We start from the raw sequence: 18,037 nt of genomic DNA, 5'->3' as shown, positions 1-18,037 counted from the left end.
TTACGCCTCTTTTTGATCCGCCACCAACGGTGAAGAAAGAGCATATCAGATCTATTCACAAAATAAACGATCAAATCACTAAAAGGCCAACCTTTCTCCCGATGACACAAATTAGTTGTGATCAAAAGAAGAAGTTAAAAAAATCCATAATGGAAATGAGAAATGATCATTAAAAAAGATAAATAAATGAAATAAAACAAAATGAACAATGGGATAATGTGAGCTTAATTAGGCCTACACCTTTTTTGACGGTGCTGAAATGTATTGATTTGTCTTTTTATACTGAATGACATTTTCAGTGCTAAAGCACTGATAAGTTCTAAAGTGGCTAGAGAGCATGCATTAACAATATAATAATAATTCAAACACAACTAAAACAGTAATTGAACATTAATAACTATAGATAATGAAAGGAATTCAAGGTAAAAGATACTATGAAAGAGGAAATGAGATCTATAATATTGATTATGTAATGTATGTCATTTTCCCGTAAAAATATGTATAATGAACATTTCTAATTGAGGACCTAAAGTATGTTGGAAGAATGTTATTGCGGATTTTGTATAAGCCTCACAATTAAATTCAATTAACCAATTACGGTAAGTGTTCAATTCATTATATTAGTGATCGTGTGGTCCCCGTCGATATTCATAATTTAACTCGTTCGGAGTCTACTCTTCATATTAATTTATCTACACATGATTACCTTTTTTAACAGACATCGTATTGACATCGAGCCAGTGTCAATGCAAGTAGTATTTTGTTTGTATCTAGTGGAGAATACAGTGAATTTTAGAATTGTTTTTATAAACGTTGTTATTCCTTCCCCTTCAAAGCACTTTACTTGAAATTAGAATGTGCATTTAAATCGTTTATTTAATGTCACTTATTATTTCTCCGACCTCTAATTTGTCTGATCCCTCCCCTATAGCCTACTTTCCAAACTAACCTAAGCTCTGTCTACACTATCAAACATTATGTGACAACAAAATGTGATGTTACCCACTATGGACATGGTGATGTCATATTACTACATATTCGAGCATATCACTACCATATTTGGGCACATCACACTTTTTTTTATCAAACTAGTTTGATGATAGTGTAGACAGAGCTCTAGTAATTTTTTCATTTTTCCGTTTGATGCCTGTCATCATGATACAATAACAACACTTCTATTTTTGTGCATTGTCAATATATAGCCTAAAATTGTTTTGTTCCTATATTTGTAAAAGTCCCATATAATCCCCAAGACTAAACGGTACCCAATGATATTCAGTAAATTCACTCATACATATCGTTGTTTGAATGCACTAGCGAATCCTTTTTTTTGTCATAAAGACTGGTGCTAAAAAAGCGGCCGGATAAGGTTGTAGCCTATACACTCCAAAATTCCTGTCGGAAAAACACTAACGGATGTCATTATAGGCAGTGCTTAGATTGTGAATGTGTCAGGATTTCCTTGTAATGTTATATTGTTACAGTAATCATGGAGGATTTAGAGAATCTGGTAACTTCAGATATTGCGATTGGAAGAGAGAAACTGATCAATAATTCATGGAACCTTAGTGAAATAGCCACGCAAAGTGAAGAGGCGTTTAAAAAGGTATGATAGCCTATAATATATCACGATTGTTTTGAAGTAAAAACTAAGGAGATTTAATGAACGGCGGAGACCATACCAAGAATATTGCCTGTTAAAAAAGGGCCTAAACCGTGCTTTTGAAAATTAATAATAATATTATGTCTATAATTGTTCACAAATTAATCAACGAAAAGCAGCCCTAGTAATATGAAAAGTAATAATAAAAGAAAGTGGTTGTTTAGAGGCATATGCTTTTGACAGAGAAATTAGCGCTAATAATTCTTTTGACATATAAACTGAGAAATCGTTGTCTAATATTATAATCAATCGGTACCTAAACAGAAACTTTTGGACACGGTTGGTTGAAATAATCTCTCTATGCTTCCATGGCTTGAATGATTGCTTTATTTAGAAATTATTCTTCAGTGAACATGCTATTGTGAAGAACAAAACTATTTGCATTACTTATTATTATTTTATTTTTAGAGGAAACTGTATAACACATACACAATGGCATTACAATACACTGGGTTACAACATTGTTATGCATATATCTGTCCCGCCGTATTTAGATATTTAGCAGTTCCCATCAAAGTGAAAATAGCCTACATGCTAAAGCTCTGTCTACACTATCAAACTTTATGTGACAAAAATGTGATGTCTTTATATGGACATGACGATGTCATATCACTACCATATTTAAGCTTATCACTACCATTTTTTGTCAAACTAGTTTGATAGTGTAGACAAAGCTTAAGAATGTTATCAACATTACATTCGCTTCTCTTCATTCACAACATGGTGGAGGTAACGAAGTGTCTAATTCCGACGCAAGCGAAGTTGACATAGTTCGAGAGTGTGATTTCCCTCGACTCACACACGCATATTATTGTTTCAATGGCTTCTATTTTATTTACTTTATATCAAATTATTCCTATAACAATGAGCAAAAAGATTTAGAAAAAAGAAAGATTGGGAAAATCATGTATAACTCCTCTCAAAATGTACGTCACTCTCCATGGGACGCTTTATTATACAAAGATGCAACAGGTCTTTACGGTATACGGTATCACCAATTAATTGTTTCTCTTTTGCCGACGGATGCCTCTAAAGTGTAAAATGTAACTCTTCATGGGTTTTTTTCGCAGGCCCAAAATAAAGAAGCGGAAATAGCCGTCACAGAACAGACAAAATACTGCGTGACAAACGCATTGGCAAGTGTTGCCGATCAGATAAATACTTTAACAAGTGATCTGAAAGCACTAATAGAGGGTGAGGTCCATGAAATGAAAATATTGGATTATGAAGTTAATCAACTTGAAATGGTAAGTATTCAGATATATATTTTTGTATTATTGACGTCAGAAAATCAAATATAGTTCGTGTTCGTGGAAACCTGTTAAAAAGTAAATAATATCAGCCAAATTCTCAGTTAATTTGTGGGAAATTAATAAAAAGCAAGAACTATGTACAGTATCATCAATTCAGATCAGATCAACTTGATTCTTCTTCATGATAGACCAGCTACTGCATTTCGTATTTTGCACGTTATACAGTAGAGGGCGCAACTCAATCTAATGAATATTGATAAAGCAAAATAAAACAAAGCTGATCATTTATACCGTACATTTTAAAAATGTGATATAAAACATATTTTAACACAATGTAATTGAAATCCAATAACTTTTAAACGATACAAATACAAACTTTTGTTGGTTGAACATAATTTAAATACATAATTTACATTTTAAATTTTATCATTTTCACACTTATATTTCATATTTTGCACATTCTAAGAGGGCGCTACACGAACTAATGAATATTGATAAGATAAAATAAAAACTGTCCTGTCCATATCACCTTATATTACATTTTATATGATAACAATTCACATTGAACAAAATATAATCAAAATGCCTTTAAATAAATATACACTATTTTCGGTTAGCAATATATAGGTGGACACAGACCAGTTTAGCATTTTGACATTTATAGATCCACAATTTGTTTGTCATTCTTATATTATGCAATTTAAAATTTCGGCATCGCTTCTCGGCCTTTTGGCTAAGATCATGTGTAGTATCTGTTCTTTTCAGCTTAATATCTGAAACGCTGCTCATCGAGTAGCTTCTATATTAAACTGATTTTTTAACCTAGGCCATGGAATAGGAGCTTGCTCCATCCTGGCCACGGGTTGGCCTGGTATTGCAGTACCTCCAGGATCGGCCCATCCTCTTCGGAGGAAATAAACAATCTAAAAGCAGAAATCAGTCATAACGTAAGTTATGGAATAGCAAACATGGAATACTTTTGCTATACAATGTTAGTGTTGTAACTGGATTATACGGTTACAATTCGTATTCTCCATTCTTCCTATTTACACATTGTTTATTTTATTACAGAAAGGAAAAGCATTCGATTCAAAACGGGATATGAAACGGATTTCGAAATTTGCTTCTCGAAAATTCACGAAAGAAATTAGGCGAAAAACAAAACGACATGTTCGTGCCCACCACAAGAAACGTCGGTACATTTCGACGGCAATAGACTACGGAGCACTAGACAAGGTTGGTCATGGTATGATATTTACACAACCATTGATTGCTGACATTAAGGAACCGAAAAGCCCACTAGAATCTAATACTGTACGTGTTAAAGACAGAACACCACGTAAGGCTGTTCCAGAACCCGCATGGGAGTCTCCAAGAGAAATCCCTATTGAACCTGATGATGGAACGAGTTACGATTACATCACAAGAACCACATCATCGGACTATTCTTCAACAACTGATGACGCAGACAGTGAAAACCAGTATTACGAGGAGTTGAATCCAGTTAATGGCTCCAAATCATTTTCATATAATCCCTTCTCATCTTTAAATCGAAGGCCTGAATGGGAAAATGTTCCTAATACACCGTCGTTACGCTTAAGAAAAATGTCTGATAGTTCAAGTATCGCTCAAACCCCAACACCAAGGGGAGCAGCAGGTAACTATTTTATGTTTTTGAAAAATAACACAGACGAATATGCTACATTTGAAAATCAACAAACACAACAACAGAAAAGGGACTATACACCACCAGCATTGCCAGAAAGGCAATTAGGACATTCTATTAGTCGTATAATAGATAAAGACGAACGGATATACGAGGAACCAGCATTGGAACAAAGAATAGAAGAAGCCTTGAATGAACTTGATGATGCCACAAATTCAATTTATGTAATTGATGACTTAAATTATAACGGAGTAGATGCTCCTCCTCTTGATGATGCAAATGATTCATGTTATGTCACTGATAAAATACAGATGGACTTAAATTACGGCGTAGTAGATAGTGCTCAACCTCCGCCTCCGTTACCCCCTAAATTGGAGATTCCTTTACCAGGCAACACAGACGAAATTGATCATTGTAATATTCCAAATCCACCGCCAATAACACAAAAACTTCTACAATGTGTTATAAATGAAAATCGATTAAAGTCTCCAAAAGAACAACATGTGACTCAAAAAGTACATGAACAATCGAATACTCCAACACAATCTCAAGGACCAGTAGCAGTCGGCATTTCTAGTGATTTAATAAAACAATTAAAAGAAAACTTAAGGCCATCTTCCAGAACATTTAATGACGTTGCCATCGGTAGGACTCCATTAAACTTGTCAGAGAAGTCAGAAATGCAACAAAATGCATCGCCAGTGCAAGCGAAACAAATCAACGATTTATCGATATTAAATGTAACAAGCAATCAGGCTCGATCAAAACAACCACCTACTATTCCTGAATTTGCACCAAACAAACCTCGTAATTTACTTAAACAAATTCCTACTGTACCTAACCAGCCTCATATTGTACCTAACCAGCCTCCCTTTGTAGGCCTACTTAAACCACCTCCTATTGTGCCTAAGCAGTCTCATTTTGTACCTAACCAGCCTCCTATTGTACCTAACCAGACTCTCTTTGTACTTAAACCACCTCCTACTTTACCCAAACATCCTCCCAGTGTGGCTAAAAAGCCTCCCGTTGTAGCTAAAAAGTCTCCCATCCAGCAGCCTGTTAATAAACAACCACCCAGTGTTCCTAAAAAACCTCCAGGGACAAAACCTAAACCAAGACCAAAAAGTGAGGTACCACGTCCATCTTTGGAAGAAAGGGAGCAACACAAACCTCTACAATTTAGTCCTAACGTAAACTGCGAGTCAAACAAGACGCCTCCACCCCCACCCCCAAAAACTAAACCCAAACCTGCAAAGATTCAACGATTTTCTATGATTAATTAGCATAATTGAAAGTTAATTTGTTTGTTTCTTGCTGTTAGATGAAAAGATGTGTACTAAATTACTGCAAGCTTATATCTCTATTGTATAATTTACCTAATTTTCTAAATAAGAATTTAAAATAATTAGAAACAAGAGATACTATGTTCAGAACATGAACCAAGTCAGAGAAATGCCATTAAAATAATATTAGTTTCCATAAGGGTCATAAACGTTGCATTTAATGGCACTCTTAACTTTAACAGGACCATGTGTAATATACGTACGGTAATTTCAGCTTTTATTTATAAGGCACATGTATATTTCCTTAATTTTCTTCATTACATATATTTATTTCTATTTGAAATTAACATAAGTTTTCATAATGGCCATACTTTATTTTTAATGGCACTCTTTAGGCTACTTTAACAGGACGCTCATATTTTCATTATTGTCTTCAGTATAGATATTTACTTCTCAAATAATATGCTTTTGAATAATATAATAACAAATAGAAAACACTTATTCTATAGCTTTCACTAGAACTAAAGCTATTTTTACACTATCAAACTTGTGATGTTCCCATCCATTTATATGGACATGATGATGTCATATCACTACCATATTTAGACATATCACGACCATGTTTGGATACATCACACTTTTTTGTCAAACTAGTTGAATAGTTTAGACAGAGCTTTATATGTTATAACATACCAGAAGTTCCACTGAATAATTTCAGAAACAAAGAGACAAAAAAGATAAATTTTTTCTTCATACGCATCCAACAGCGAGCACAAACTCGGTCTAAAAATATGTCTTCAACGTAGCCCCCATGATAAACAAGGCCAACAGCCATTAAGTCGCATGCTACAATGCATAGTGATACCGGACCGACAGACAGACCGACAGACCGACAGACAGACAGACCGACAGACAGACCGACCGACCAACATAGTGAACAATAGAGTTTTTATGTTCTACTATGTAAAAGAAAACTACTTCCATTATCGTCGCCATCTGCATAGTTTGTAAACTTAGATAAAAAAGAAGACAAGAAAAAATTATCCACAGTTTCAACAAATGTTGTTTAATTAGGCCTAAGTTGTACACAATTCAAAAAGCATATAAGTTAGAAAATATACCCCAAATGGAATGAGCGTACTGTAGTACTTAGCGGTTTTGTCAGCAAATAAAAAATGTGTTTAAAAAAAAGTAAACCAATTTGTGAAAGATGTTGACGATGTCATTTAAATGAAATCCATTGCGACAGGAAACTGTAATAAAATGTATATGATAATAAAAGTGGATACAAACTGAACAACTTGCTGCTATTTTTCTTGGTAAAACTGAGGCGTCTTTATCAAGTATTCTAAACTATTATTGTGTAGGCCTCTACTCTACTGATTTACCTGTAAGCGTTATACAATATATGAGTTACAAGAAGTATGTGTTACTAGAAATGTTAATTTTTCAGGCACCCTCACTTTTGTTTTTTATGCTGAATCTTTTTCCAAATGTTCACCATGCTCGCATCTTTAACATTGAACTTCGGAAGTAATGAACAAGCCTAAGATCTGTCCAAGGGTCTACAGAACGCGTTTCTCCTCCTAGTTTTATAGCACGAATCTTAAAATAATGTACGTTAATTAGCTGAAGAATGTTCTTATCGTGACCTGCATTCAGTTCCGAAGGATTCGAAGGGCGCCAAGTATTTCGCTCAATTATGGTACCTTTTGCCGTCACGTTGGTTGGTCTACCAAAAAACCAATTCTGCACGCGGATAGATCCTAGTTTCTCGAAGCTTTTGTCAAAAAATAATCAGGAATGTTCGGTCTAGATGGATCCAGGGGCTGTATATATTCATCGACATCAATGTTGATCATCCATTTTGTGCCGTGTTTATGTCGCCACACACAGTCGTTCTCGTGAGCAATTTGTACTTCTAAATATGTCTTAGAATGTGAATGTCTATGTGCCCATGGAATGATTGTTACAATACCTTTTTTAATAAACATACCGACTGTCTCTTTTAATGTACTATCAATTTCAATTTGATTATCATATATATAGAAATGTTCTACACGCATAAAATGATGATATTCAATCCAAGAAGGAATGAAATCGTCCACGTCTTTAACCATTGTACACACTGCTAAAAAGTTTGATTTTGGCGGGAAACCGTCGGCAGAGCAGACAGTAAAGTTATCGTAAGAGTATTTGTGTTCTATTGGAAAAGGTACAAGCCGTTCTAATGACATAGTAAAACCATTTTTATGACTGTATTGTTCTGGTAGAGGGCATGTAATAACCACTACGTATTGTGGTAGAAAACCAAAACTTTTAAAATTGTTCACGATTGGATCTGAAACTGTAACATCACCGTTGTCAAATTTACAATTAAAAATATCTTCATGCCAGGTGTCTTTTTGAAATTTCACACCGACCATGACGACGCTTCCTGCCACGTGATCTGAAAATATTGAGTGGATTGAAGAAACACATTGAGTTTCGTGGTGATGAATAAACATATGCTGACCCGTTTTTCCTTATATCTAACACAGAAATGAATTCAGGAATGCGTTTGATGACCCTTGTTCTAGACACATCTTTTTCTTGATTTAACTTCTGTATTATCTTGGTTAATAATGCGATCTTGTGGTTATAGTAAGTAGAAGTTGCGAAACATACAATAATGGGAAGTATAACGCCCTTCCATATTCCTGTTTTGTTAATGGAGCAAAGTCTAGAGCTGTATAACCATCACTTTCGGCGTCCCATATTCCACTAACACATGGCATTTATCACTGCTTTGCAACCTGTTAAAACAGTAAAAAGTCATTTTAAGTAATGGATATATTTCGTACTCATTTGAGTTGTATATACTAGTATTCTATTATAATTGCCAATAAATTAATGAACTAAAGCCTAACATTAGTATGAAATAATAATAACGTGCCAAAGTAAATTCTTGTAATTTGATTGTAGGATTATGGGTCACATGGCATAGCACCTTTAAATACGTCATCAGAGTGCGATTTTGTTTGGGCGCTGAATGTTTCTTACACGTTGTAGGCCTATAACAAAAGAGGAGGCGATGAACGTCCCCGCGGTGGAAAATCAATAGCGCCGGCTACTTTTTGCTTACAAACAATAACATTCAAAATGGCACTCAATCGGAACGGAACAAACATTTTTGGAGAGCGATTTGTACTACTTATTTAAACAAAAAAGCTCTTAGATTGTTTGTATGACTTTGATTAATTAATGGGAACCTACTATACAAGAAATCATTAAAAACAGAATTAACCTAGATCAGTTTCAGTTGCCTATCAATTTGCTCGTAACGCTAATTTTGCCTTTCTAAACTAGGTTGTTGACAATATGCATACTTATTTGCCCAATTACACTCATAAACATTCATTATTTGTATAGTACTCTTACAATAAATAACCTCTGTTTCTGTTGAATACATTAAAGAGAGAGCCTTTCAATAAAAATGTAGGCATACAGTGTCAGTAAAGTGGAACCGTAATTAATACGCCTAATTTATTTATGTGCCTAATGTTACAGAAGAACCCATGAGACACCCTTATTCAGGAAAAACGACTTAATATAATAAAAATGGACATTTTCTAATGAAACTATGGCAACCCATTGATACTATTTGAATATAAATACTAAACGTAGGCCTACCTGGTAATTAATAGCTGTCTTCTATTAAAATGACGTAGACATATCCAAAACCAACCATCGAATACATGATGTAGTCCTACCTCTTTTTTAGTATGGGTTTGTTTGTAATTTCTAAATGACACTTGACGATGACCTTATAATAGGCCTAATTGAGAGACTATTTTCTCGAGCTTTTGTTTAACCCTCCCTTGTTTTTCACGCGGGTCTTTGTGATAATGTGGTTTTATTGTTCCTATAGAATCCTATTCATTTTTTTAAACAATAAGACATTTTCGAGATCTTTCTATTTGCGATAACCTAGATGCGAAAGGACATATAGATAATAATTATGCGCATACGTGGACATGCTGTGCTTCTCAGTTCCATTTCTCGACATATTATTTTTGGCGCTGGCGGATTCGAAGTCCATGGGACGAGCAAACGACACACTAAGTTCCCAAAATGATAGCCTTACAACAATACAGAGATTAACTACCAATAATTTATTCTATTATAAAATATCGTTGGAAATGTCAATTCATGGTGATAAGTATAACAAGTATCATATCATACGTAAATATAATTTGATAAATCATTTTACTTACTAAATACCATAATCATCTTTATTGGAACGACACCTTTATATCGGTGGCACTCGTGTAGGAATAAAAAATCCAACTTAAAACAACAAATCAAAAGTAATTACAAATAATTAAAATAATAATTAAATAATTAAAAGAACTAACTGTGTACAGATTAAACAACAACACAACATTATTTATGCCATCGAATTATCATTAATCATTAAAAATGATCGTTTTTCCAACGTTTCACACAGTATAGTAAATACACTGTTCATTTCCAAGGATGAAAATGTACTTTTTCTGTTGTGATACAAAACTATTCTAAACATGATTTACGTTTATTTGATTGAAGCTCATGTTTAATTGTGAGGATTTTACAATTCTAAGGTTTTTTTATGAAACATAACGAGAAACATGCAAGTGTAGTTTATGGAAATCTCTTATGTATTATGGACAGACAAGGCATTCAGATGTTTTATAATAATCATATTTCTGACAGTACCTATACCGCCCTCTGCGTGTATCAAGATACACACAATTACGATTGAAGTAATAGATCACATGATATTTCACAACATAATTATTACCCGTCTAAATACATTATTATGCGAAAAACATCCAAATTGATTATATTGTATTTTCGGAATACTGTATACGAGAGTGTTTTAATTTTAATATTATTATGATTGTAGTACACTGAAAGTATCTATTTTTATTTCATCGTTTTTGTTTTTATTTATTATTTTAAGTAGTACATTGTATTAGTTTAAATGTATGTGTATTGTTTCTGGGGTCTTTCTCGAGACAAGAAACTTGATTTCTTCTAGAGAAGACCCCAAATGATGGCTTATTACTATGTTTTCATTTATGTACACACCTATATTTTATACTGTATAATGCCATTGTTGAACAAATAAATGTTTTTTGAACTTTTGAACTTTTTGTGTAATTGTTCAAACAGGAACAACAGTTTAATTTAATAAAATGTTTCATTTACTCAGTAACTTTTGCTCTCTTTGAACATTTCAACACAGCATAGTAGTATTATTAATTTTGTTTCGCATTTGTATTGTATTCAATAACATTTAGACCTATTAACATATTAATTACAACTGTACACACATGTAATACTCATGTAAACATAGGCCTTCTGTAAATCAAAAACTCATAATTAAGCTCTTTATTTCAAACTTTATGTGACAGAAAAAATGTGATGTGCCCATATATGGACACGATGATGTCATATCAGTAGGCCTACCATATTTAGGCATATTACTACCATATTTAAACTAGTTTGATAGTGTAGACAGAGCTTTATATTTCGTTGTCTAAAGGCATAGGAATGGTCAAACCTTCTTTATCTTTTAGCACTGCTTTCCATATCTCTACCATAGTAGTATCTTTAACATCGAATGGTGGCAGTTTAAAGCTGCGATGCCTTGGATTATCTCCACGGTAATGCACCATTCTCAGCTCACTCACAGGATCTAATGTTTTATGCCCACTTCCTAATTTAATAGCGTGTATTTTAAAATAGTGAACATTCATTGGTCTTAAAATATTTTTATCATGACCTGTATTTAGGATGGTAGGCAATTTTGATCTCCAAATATTCCTCTCTATTATAGTACCATTGCGGGTAGTTGAATTTAGAGGTCGACCGAAAAACCAATTTTGAATCCTTATTCCTCCTAATGTATACAGCTTCGGATCTTTTAGATAGTCGGTGATTTTAGGTCTTTTCGAATCCATTGGTTGGATATATTCATCAACGTCAGTTTTAATCATCCATAGGGAATCATGTCGATGACGCCACAAACAGTCGTTTTCATGAGCAATCTGTATTTCCAGATACGTCTTTGAAGGTGATTTGGTATGCCCCCATGGAACCACAGTCACAAATCCTGAATTTATAAACTCCCTCAACGATGTGATCAGAGAACTGCTGTTACTTTCGTTTACGGCATTGTCATATATGTAAACATGCTCTACTCCCATATACTTGTGGTATTGTAACCATGAAGGGATAAATTCATCTACATCCCTAACCATTGTACACATTGATAAGAAGTGTCTTTGCTTCGAACCTGTTTGACAAACCGTCAAATTGTCGTAGGCGACTGTGTCTTCACTACCACTTTCTACATTATTTATATTAGTTTTTGCACTTGGCAAAATTCTAAAATTCATCTGAAAATTGAGTCTTGTTTTATATTTTTTGGGTAATTCACAAGTTATTACAATTATATATTGTGGAAGCCATCCAAAGCTTAATTTATCCTCTAAGATAGGATTGTTAATAGTTCTTTCACCATCTGGAAATTCGCAGAAAAACGTTCGAGAACTCCACTTGTTTGTTGAAAACTGTAATCCAATAAAAACTACATAATCTCCAATTGTATCAACAAAAGCTGAATGTAGATCTGGTAGCCCAGACTTTCTTAAACTATCTTTGAAATAACACGATCCGTCTGGTGGATAAGAAGTCGTGTATTTAGATTCGTCGATTATAAATTCACCACAACAGATAGATCCATTTTGAACACTTTGATCAATAGTGTATTGTTTGCGTATAACATCGTATATTTCGCTTTCGTCCTCTGTTTGTTGACTGATAGATGGCAGGAATTCTTTAAATGTTACATTATTATCCGGGAAGATAACAAAGTATAGAGTAATAATGGCAAATGCAAGGATTATTGTAAATTTCTTTTTCTTCATGCTATGTTCCCTGTCAACCTTATAAAAAAATGGAAATGTTATTACGATAACGAAAACTGATACGTAACGCACACGTATTCGTAAGCCAGTAAAAATCTGTTTCGCACGGCAACGAAATATTTAGGGCGCTGTCTAAAATATGACTGCGGTAAATTAAATTTGAACGAACCGCAGTTTGACCGGACTAGAGTCCCCTGCTATATAAAGAGTTCATACCGTTTCTATTGTGCATGTCCTAACTTCAAAGAGAAACAATCGAAGAATGGCAATTTTGATTGATTTTCCTTAACGGTGTATACCTTTGCTAACTTTTGAATAGAATTCGTGACTAAACATACATGTTGATGTTTGCCGTGTCAACTAAGGTCAAAAAAGAGAGAAAAAAGGAGTTGGAGGCATATTATCCGACTAATAGTGGGTATCACGTTACTACAATGCTAAGGCCTAAACTATCGGAAGATGGTTCATAGGCCTGAGAGGACTAATTTTAGTATGATTATTATTTTACTATGGAATCGAAAATCAATCTAAATGTAATAGAGCACAATATCAAAGTCTAGATAGTTGTAGGCCTAAAGAAATGAATGCCAAATCCTACAATACAGTGATGATTTGGAGAAATAAAAAAGGAGATATCGCCAAAGAAAATAATCAAAACAAATACAGTAATGTTAATAAAGAGGTGGGTTGTTGACCCCAACTAGGTCCTCTCCTCCTCTCTTACACGTCTTTTCCATTATTCATAATTTACGCTTTCCATGATTTGATTCCATTTTTCTGTGTTTAGGGCAAGATGTTTTTTTTTTATATTCTGTTCTAATTTTGGTCTTCGTGGTGGTCGTTTTACTTTATTTTTTTTTTAATTATTTGGTATAGTATTAGATAGTATAGTCTTCTTCGTTTAATTATTTTACTCCTTTGTTCGTTTTGTTATCTCTTATATTGTCGCGTTACTTATTACTTTATCTGTTTAATTGAATGTTTATCATCTTACTGTTATATGCCTGTTTTAAATGTTTTTATATTTGTAAGTATCATGTAATTCAGCTATTGGCTGCGATTTTGATATGCAATAAAATGAAAAAAAAAAACAACCTTAAGCTGCATTTTCCTTTGATATATATATATATATATATCAATGCTATTATGTAATCTACCCACTGTTCACTGGTATACAATATAGCTATACATAATATAGCTATATATGCATCAAATACTGGGTATTTCAAATCATATGGACATTGTTTTGTGTCCTAGCTTGCTAAACACAGAAAACGTAGTAGTTGTAGTTGTGATCCAATGTTCTGTGTGTCATCGCTGTTGGATCGACTTTATCGTCACTGAAATGTGGGTAATGAACTACTGGACCAAGTAGGCAAACTAAATGATTTTGATAAACTTAAGGTTTCTCAACAAACTTTACCATTATTGCTCTGGTCACTATAAGTTAGGAGATAATCGTCTACAAGTGTATATGTATAGTGTTATGGAGTTCTCATTATAGGCTAGTTTTCGTTATAATAAACGAACAAAAGTAGTAAACTACACCTTTTTGATAAGAAGTAAATTACGTTATGCAATGGAAAGGTACAATAAAAGAACACCTACCTATTCCTAAGTTTAAATCGTAGGCCTGTAGTTTATCGTACGTTTTTCGTGGCGACAGAAAGAAATATGTTACTAGCTTTCAACGTCCACGGTCCATGGTTTAATATAAACACTCCCTTAGTCAACTTCACAAAAAAATTGTATAGCAATTGGCAAACAACGCTTATAATGGAAAGTAAATAATGTAAATATTCCACATCAATAGGCTCTTAAGCTCTGCCTCACTATCAAACATTATGTGACAACGTGAGTTACCCATATATAGGCATGATGATGTCATATCACTACCATATTTGAGCATATCAATACCATATTTGGGCAAATCACACAATTCTAAAAACACCTGAATTAAAATTTCTAAAATTGTAATTATAATTATTATAATTGATTAATTCAAGAGTTTCTTTTATCTATGGTTTACACTAATGTCATGGCACATCACACTGCCCCTTTCAACTTTCGAAATGTGTTGGCTTTAAGGGTTATAATAATAAAGTGAAAATACTAAAAAATCTTATGAACATCGTCCAAGACTAAGATAAGATTATCGAGTAGAATTTGACTGGTAATCTTTAATTTGAAAATGAAATATAATGTATGTAAATGGATAAATCTCTCCCTGATTTTTCTTTTAAAAAAATACATGATTTTTGAAAGTGAAATTCATAAGCGCGGTGGCCTACTCTAATAAAAGAAAAACATATTTATAAATGTATTATGCTATCTGAAACGTAGTAGCTCTACGGCTCATTTAGTCTCACTCAATCAATTACATTTTCAAATGATAAAAATTGAGAAAAATATTCAACAAACATTCAGTTAATTGAGGGAAATAGCGAACAGCATACATCATAATAAGCCATCGAGGGCGCTAAGTTTTCTACTCACAATGTCTTCTCAGTGTTTATGTTTTAAAGCTTATAATTCCTGGTTTATGATTTCTGAATATAATTTCTGATACATTTTCAAAAAGTAAGTTATTTTACACCATTTAGTGTGAAAGTATAGATTAAGAGGAATAAAGAATTTGGTTTAGGAAATAATTATAATTGTTTGCGAGATATTAGATTTTAACCACGGTGGAATACCGTAGCTAGGCTCGAGCCTAGCACCTTACACTTTTATTTAGGTAAAATAGTTTTATACTGCAAGATACATTGTAAACATTTATAACTGCTATTATGTTTCAGTGTTCAATATTATGTACTGTATTGTATATGGTTTTACATTTATCACATGCCAAACCCCTAGCTTTTTACAATTTATATCCGACTCGACAATTATTAATGACGTCATCGCGGCTAACTAATCCCCCTATTGACTCGACTAGTACAAAACCACACAATGTACACTAATTATTTTCACAAACCTCCAGTAAATCACATTTTTTTGTAAGTCTTCGCGTAGGCCTATGTCGTATCTATCTACTACTAAAATGGTGATATCAATACCTAATGATGATTCTATATAGGTCTACTGCTATTTTCTTTTCAACTCAGAAAGAAGATTTATTAATTGTACGGGTTTGACGTGTCTACAGTTATTTCCAATAAGTCAGTACCACAAAATAACATATAATTTCTCTGGTAATATTTAAACAAAACAAAGTATGTGGCAAGGAAATAGACATGGAATAATCACATTATTATTATTTTCAGAAAGTCTTTTTAAATTTTCAAATTGACTGAAAGGTACAGTATCAATATTAAATCGTGAAATTAGGGTACAATATTTCACGACTGCCATATAACCAGTTTAGTCATATCCTGCAAGAACTTGCCTTGTATTCAAAGGCGATAGTACGTTAATGGTGTTTACAATAGTTACGTAAGCATATTCTGCGTAGAGGGAGCGTGTGCCATTTATGACGTCATTGATTTTGTTGATGTTTTATACATCTTTTATAGATTATTTCAGTATAGGCCTATATAGTATATTTATTTATTTTATCTATTTTTCTTAATGTGATGGAATTATTGAATGTAACAAATATCAAGTGGACCAAGAAATATACCGTAAAACTTTGAAAAGAAGCCAACTGGGCAATTGTTTCCGAAAAGAATTTCACCTCGAAACGAAGTCACCTGTGGTTTGCAAAAGGAGGAGTCCATATTATGCTTCAGTCCCGAGGTGTTACGATATGATATTCAAACTAAATGAAAAGTCGATTTTCATTTATGAGCTTTTTAGAGAGTTAATATTAATAGTTAAATAGATAATTAGTAGTAATAAAATAAATTGTGTGTTTGTTGTGATAAAAATTAAAATTCTACTATGGAAATTCGAGCAGCTTAAATAGACTTGTGCGTCATGTAAACTAGTTGAATAACATTATAGAAGCATACTACTCAGGAGGCGGGTACTGGATTCTAGAATTTGATAACATGGACACTCGATTACACAGGGTACTTACAAGAAACATGACTCAAAAGTAAGAATTCTGCCATCGGAAGACATATCTACTATTGTTTACGTATTTACTATTATTTTAAAAATGTTGAAGTTTCCTTAGCACGTAGCAGTCAAGTATATTTTGCTATGATTTGAATTGTAGATCATGGAACATATCGCATTATCATGATCTAATCAATATGGATTGTCAAGTGGACATTTGACGTAATTTAGCACTTCTTTAATAACAGAATAATGTGATTCACAACAACAGGCAAAAGTAAATAAAGAAAGTGTACGTATTAACAACATACTTTATCAATTTACTGAATTGCTAACAGTAAGATATTGAAGTCGCAGAAGACATGAGTCACAGGAAAACTCACACGATAAACAACGACGTTCTAAAAAGGACAATTTTACTCGCCATCAATAAGCATCCTTTCTGATTACATTCACGTATTTAGACACAGTATAAATTGTTACCAGCAATTAAAGATACAATCCTATCCGTTTCATTGGAAAATGTCCCTATACAAGGTCACCGGTCCAAAATATAATTTGGCGTGACAATTTTGGTAAAACACATTTCTTTGAAATATAGCCAAGTCTGTGCTGTACTTGGTACGTGGTGGTTAGTCCCTTTATTACTTCACAATGAATTCTGATGCCCTGTGGGCGGTGGCTAAATTGGAAATAATCTTCTTAAATCAAATTACTGTCTTCAACAGCTTCTTGATTCAGTTTGTTCCATTTCAATTTTGGAAGGAATTCTTTTTGTGTGGTTGCAATTGGGCGTTATTTTTAATTAGTGTTCATTTATATTTTGACTTTATTTTAAGTTATGTTATAAAGTTTTTATCTTTTCCTCAACACGGTCGTATTTTTAGTCGCGTGGACGCGACTCTATAGTTCACTATGTCGGTCGGTCGGTCTGTCGGTCGGTCTGTCGGTCTGTCGGTCGGTCTGTCTGTCGGTCCGGTATCACTATGCGTTTTATCGCTTTCTGACCTTATCTTGATATCAGTTTAATCTAGCTAAGTCAATTTTTCACAATATATTCCTTATGGCCAGGAATCGATGTGGTTATGTTTTCCCGGTGCGCAATAAAAAATTACGCGGTCTACGCACGATTTAACGAAATCACGTTTGTAATCATATCTTCACAACCATGAATCCCAATTAAATAAAATTTGATACTCATAAATTTCAGGGCA

At 33.5% G+C, this 18,037-nt stretch overlaps 3 protein-coding genes and 1 non-coding gene across 4 annotated transcripts; 2 read left to right on the top strand and 2 right to left on the bottom strand.

The window, feature by feature from the left end:
- Positions 1–1,360: 1,360 nt before the first annotated feature.
- Positions 1,361–7,294, top strand: LOC140057022 (uncharacterized). The gene is made up of 3 exons (XM_072102556.1): positions 1,361–1,606; positions 2,734–2,910; positions 3,988–7,294. The coding sequence occupies exons 1-3, from the start codon at positions 1,490–1,492 to the stop codon at positions 5,863–5,865; spliced, it is 2,172 nt and encodes a 723-aa protein (XP_071958657.1). The 5' UTR covers positions 1,361–1,489; the 3' UTR covers positions 5,866–7,294.
- Positions 3,630–3,821, top strand: LOC140057858 (U2 spliceosomal RNA). The gene has a single exon (XR_011846978.1). It is a non-coding gene; the product is annotated as a U2 spliceosomal RNA (small nuclear RNA).
- A 68-nt stretch (positions 7,295–7,362) lies between the features above and the next one.
- On the bottom strand, positions 7,363–8,372 carry LOC140057640 (beta-1,4-galactosyltransferase galt-1-like). The gene is given in 2 exon segments (XM_072103357.1): positions 7,363–7,655; positions 7,658–8,372. Coding segments are annotated over 2 exon segments (1,008 nt in total).
- A 1,673-nt stretch (positions 8,373–10,045) lies between these two features.
- Positions 10,046–14,640, bottom strand: LOC140056517 (uncharacterized). The gene is made up of 2 exons (XM_072101916.1): positions 14,430–14,640; positions 10,046–12,839 (listed from the first exon to the last, which is right to left on the bottom strand). Exon 2 carries the CDS (start codon positions 12,819–12,821, stop codon positions 11,415–11,417), a length of 1,407 nt encoding a protein of 468 aa, XP_071958017.1. The 5' UTR covers positions 12,822–12,839; positions 14,430–14,640; the 3' UTR covers positions 10,046–11,414.
- Between the last annotated feature and the right edge of the window lie 3,397 nt (positions 14,641–18,037).

The sequence above is a fragment of the Antedon mediterranea genome, chromosome 8 (assembly GCF_964355755.1).
Source record: "Antedon mediterranea chromosome 8, ecAntMedi1.1, whole genome shotgun sequence".
Taxonomy (NCBI): Eukaryota; Metazoa; Echinodermata; class Crinoidea; order Comatulida; family Antedonidae; genus Antedon; species Antedon mediterranea.
The sequence above is the reverse complement of the archived record's forward strand: the minus strand, read 5'-3'. Positions and strand labels throughout refer to the sequence as shown.

Excerpts from the sequence above, each read along its gene's own strand:
- LOC140056517 (XM_072101916.1), bottom strand. The coding sequence starts at position 12,821 with ATGAAGAAAAAGAAATTTACAATAATCCTTGCATTTGCCATTATTACT.
- LOC140057022 (XM_072102556.1), top strand. The coding sequence starts at position 1,490 with ATGGAGGATTTAGAGAATCTGGTAACTTCAGATATTGCGATTGGAAGA. Across the intron at positions 1,607-2,733 it reads GTGAAGAGGCGTTTAAAAAG|GCCCAAAATAAAGAAGCGGA; the intron begins GTATGATAGCCT and ends TTTTTTTCGCAG. Across the intron at positions 2,911-3,987 it reads AAGTTAATCAACTTGAAATG|AAAGGAAAAGCATTCGATTC; the intron begins GTAAGTATTCAG and ends ATTTTATTACAG.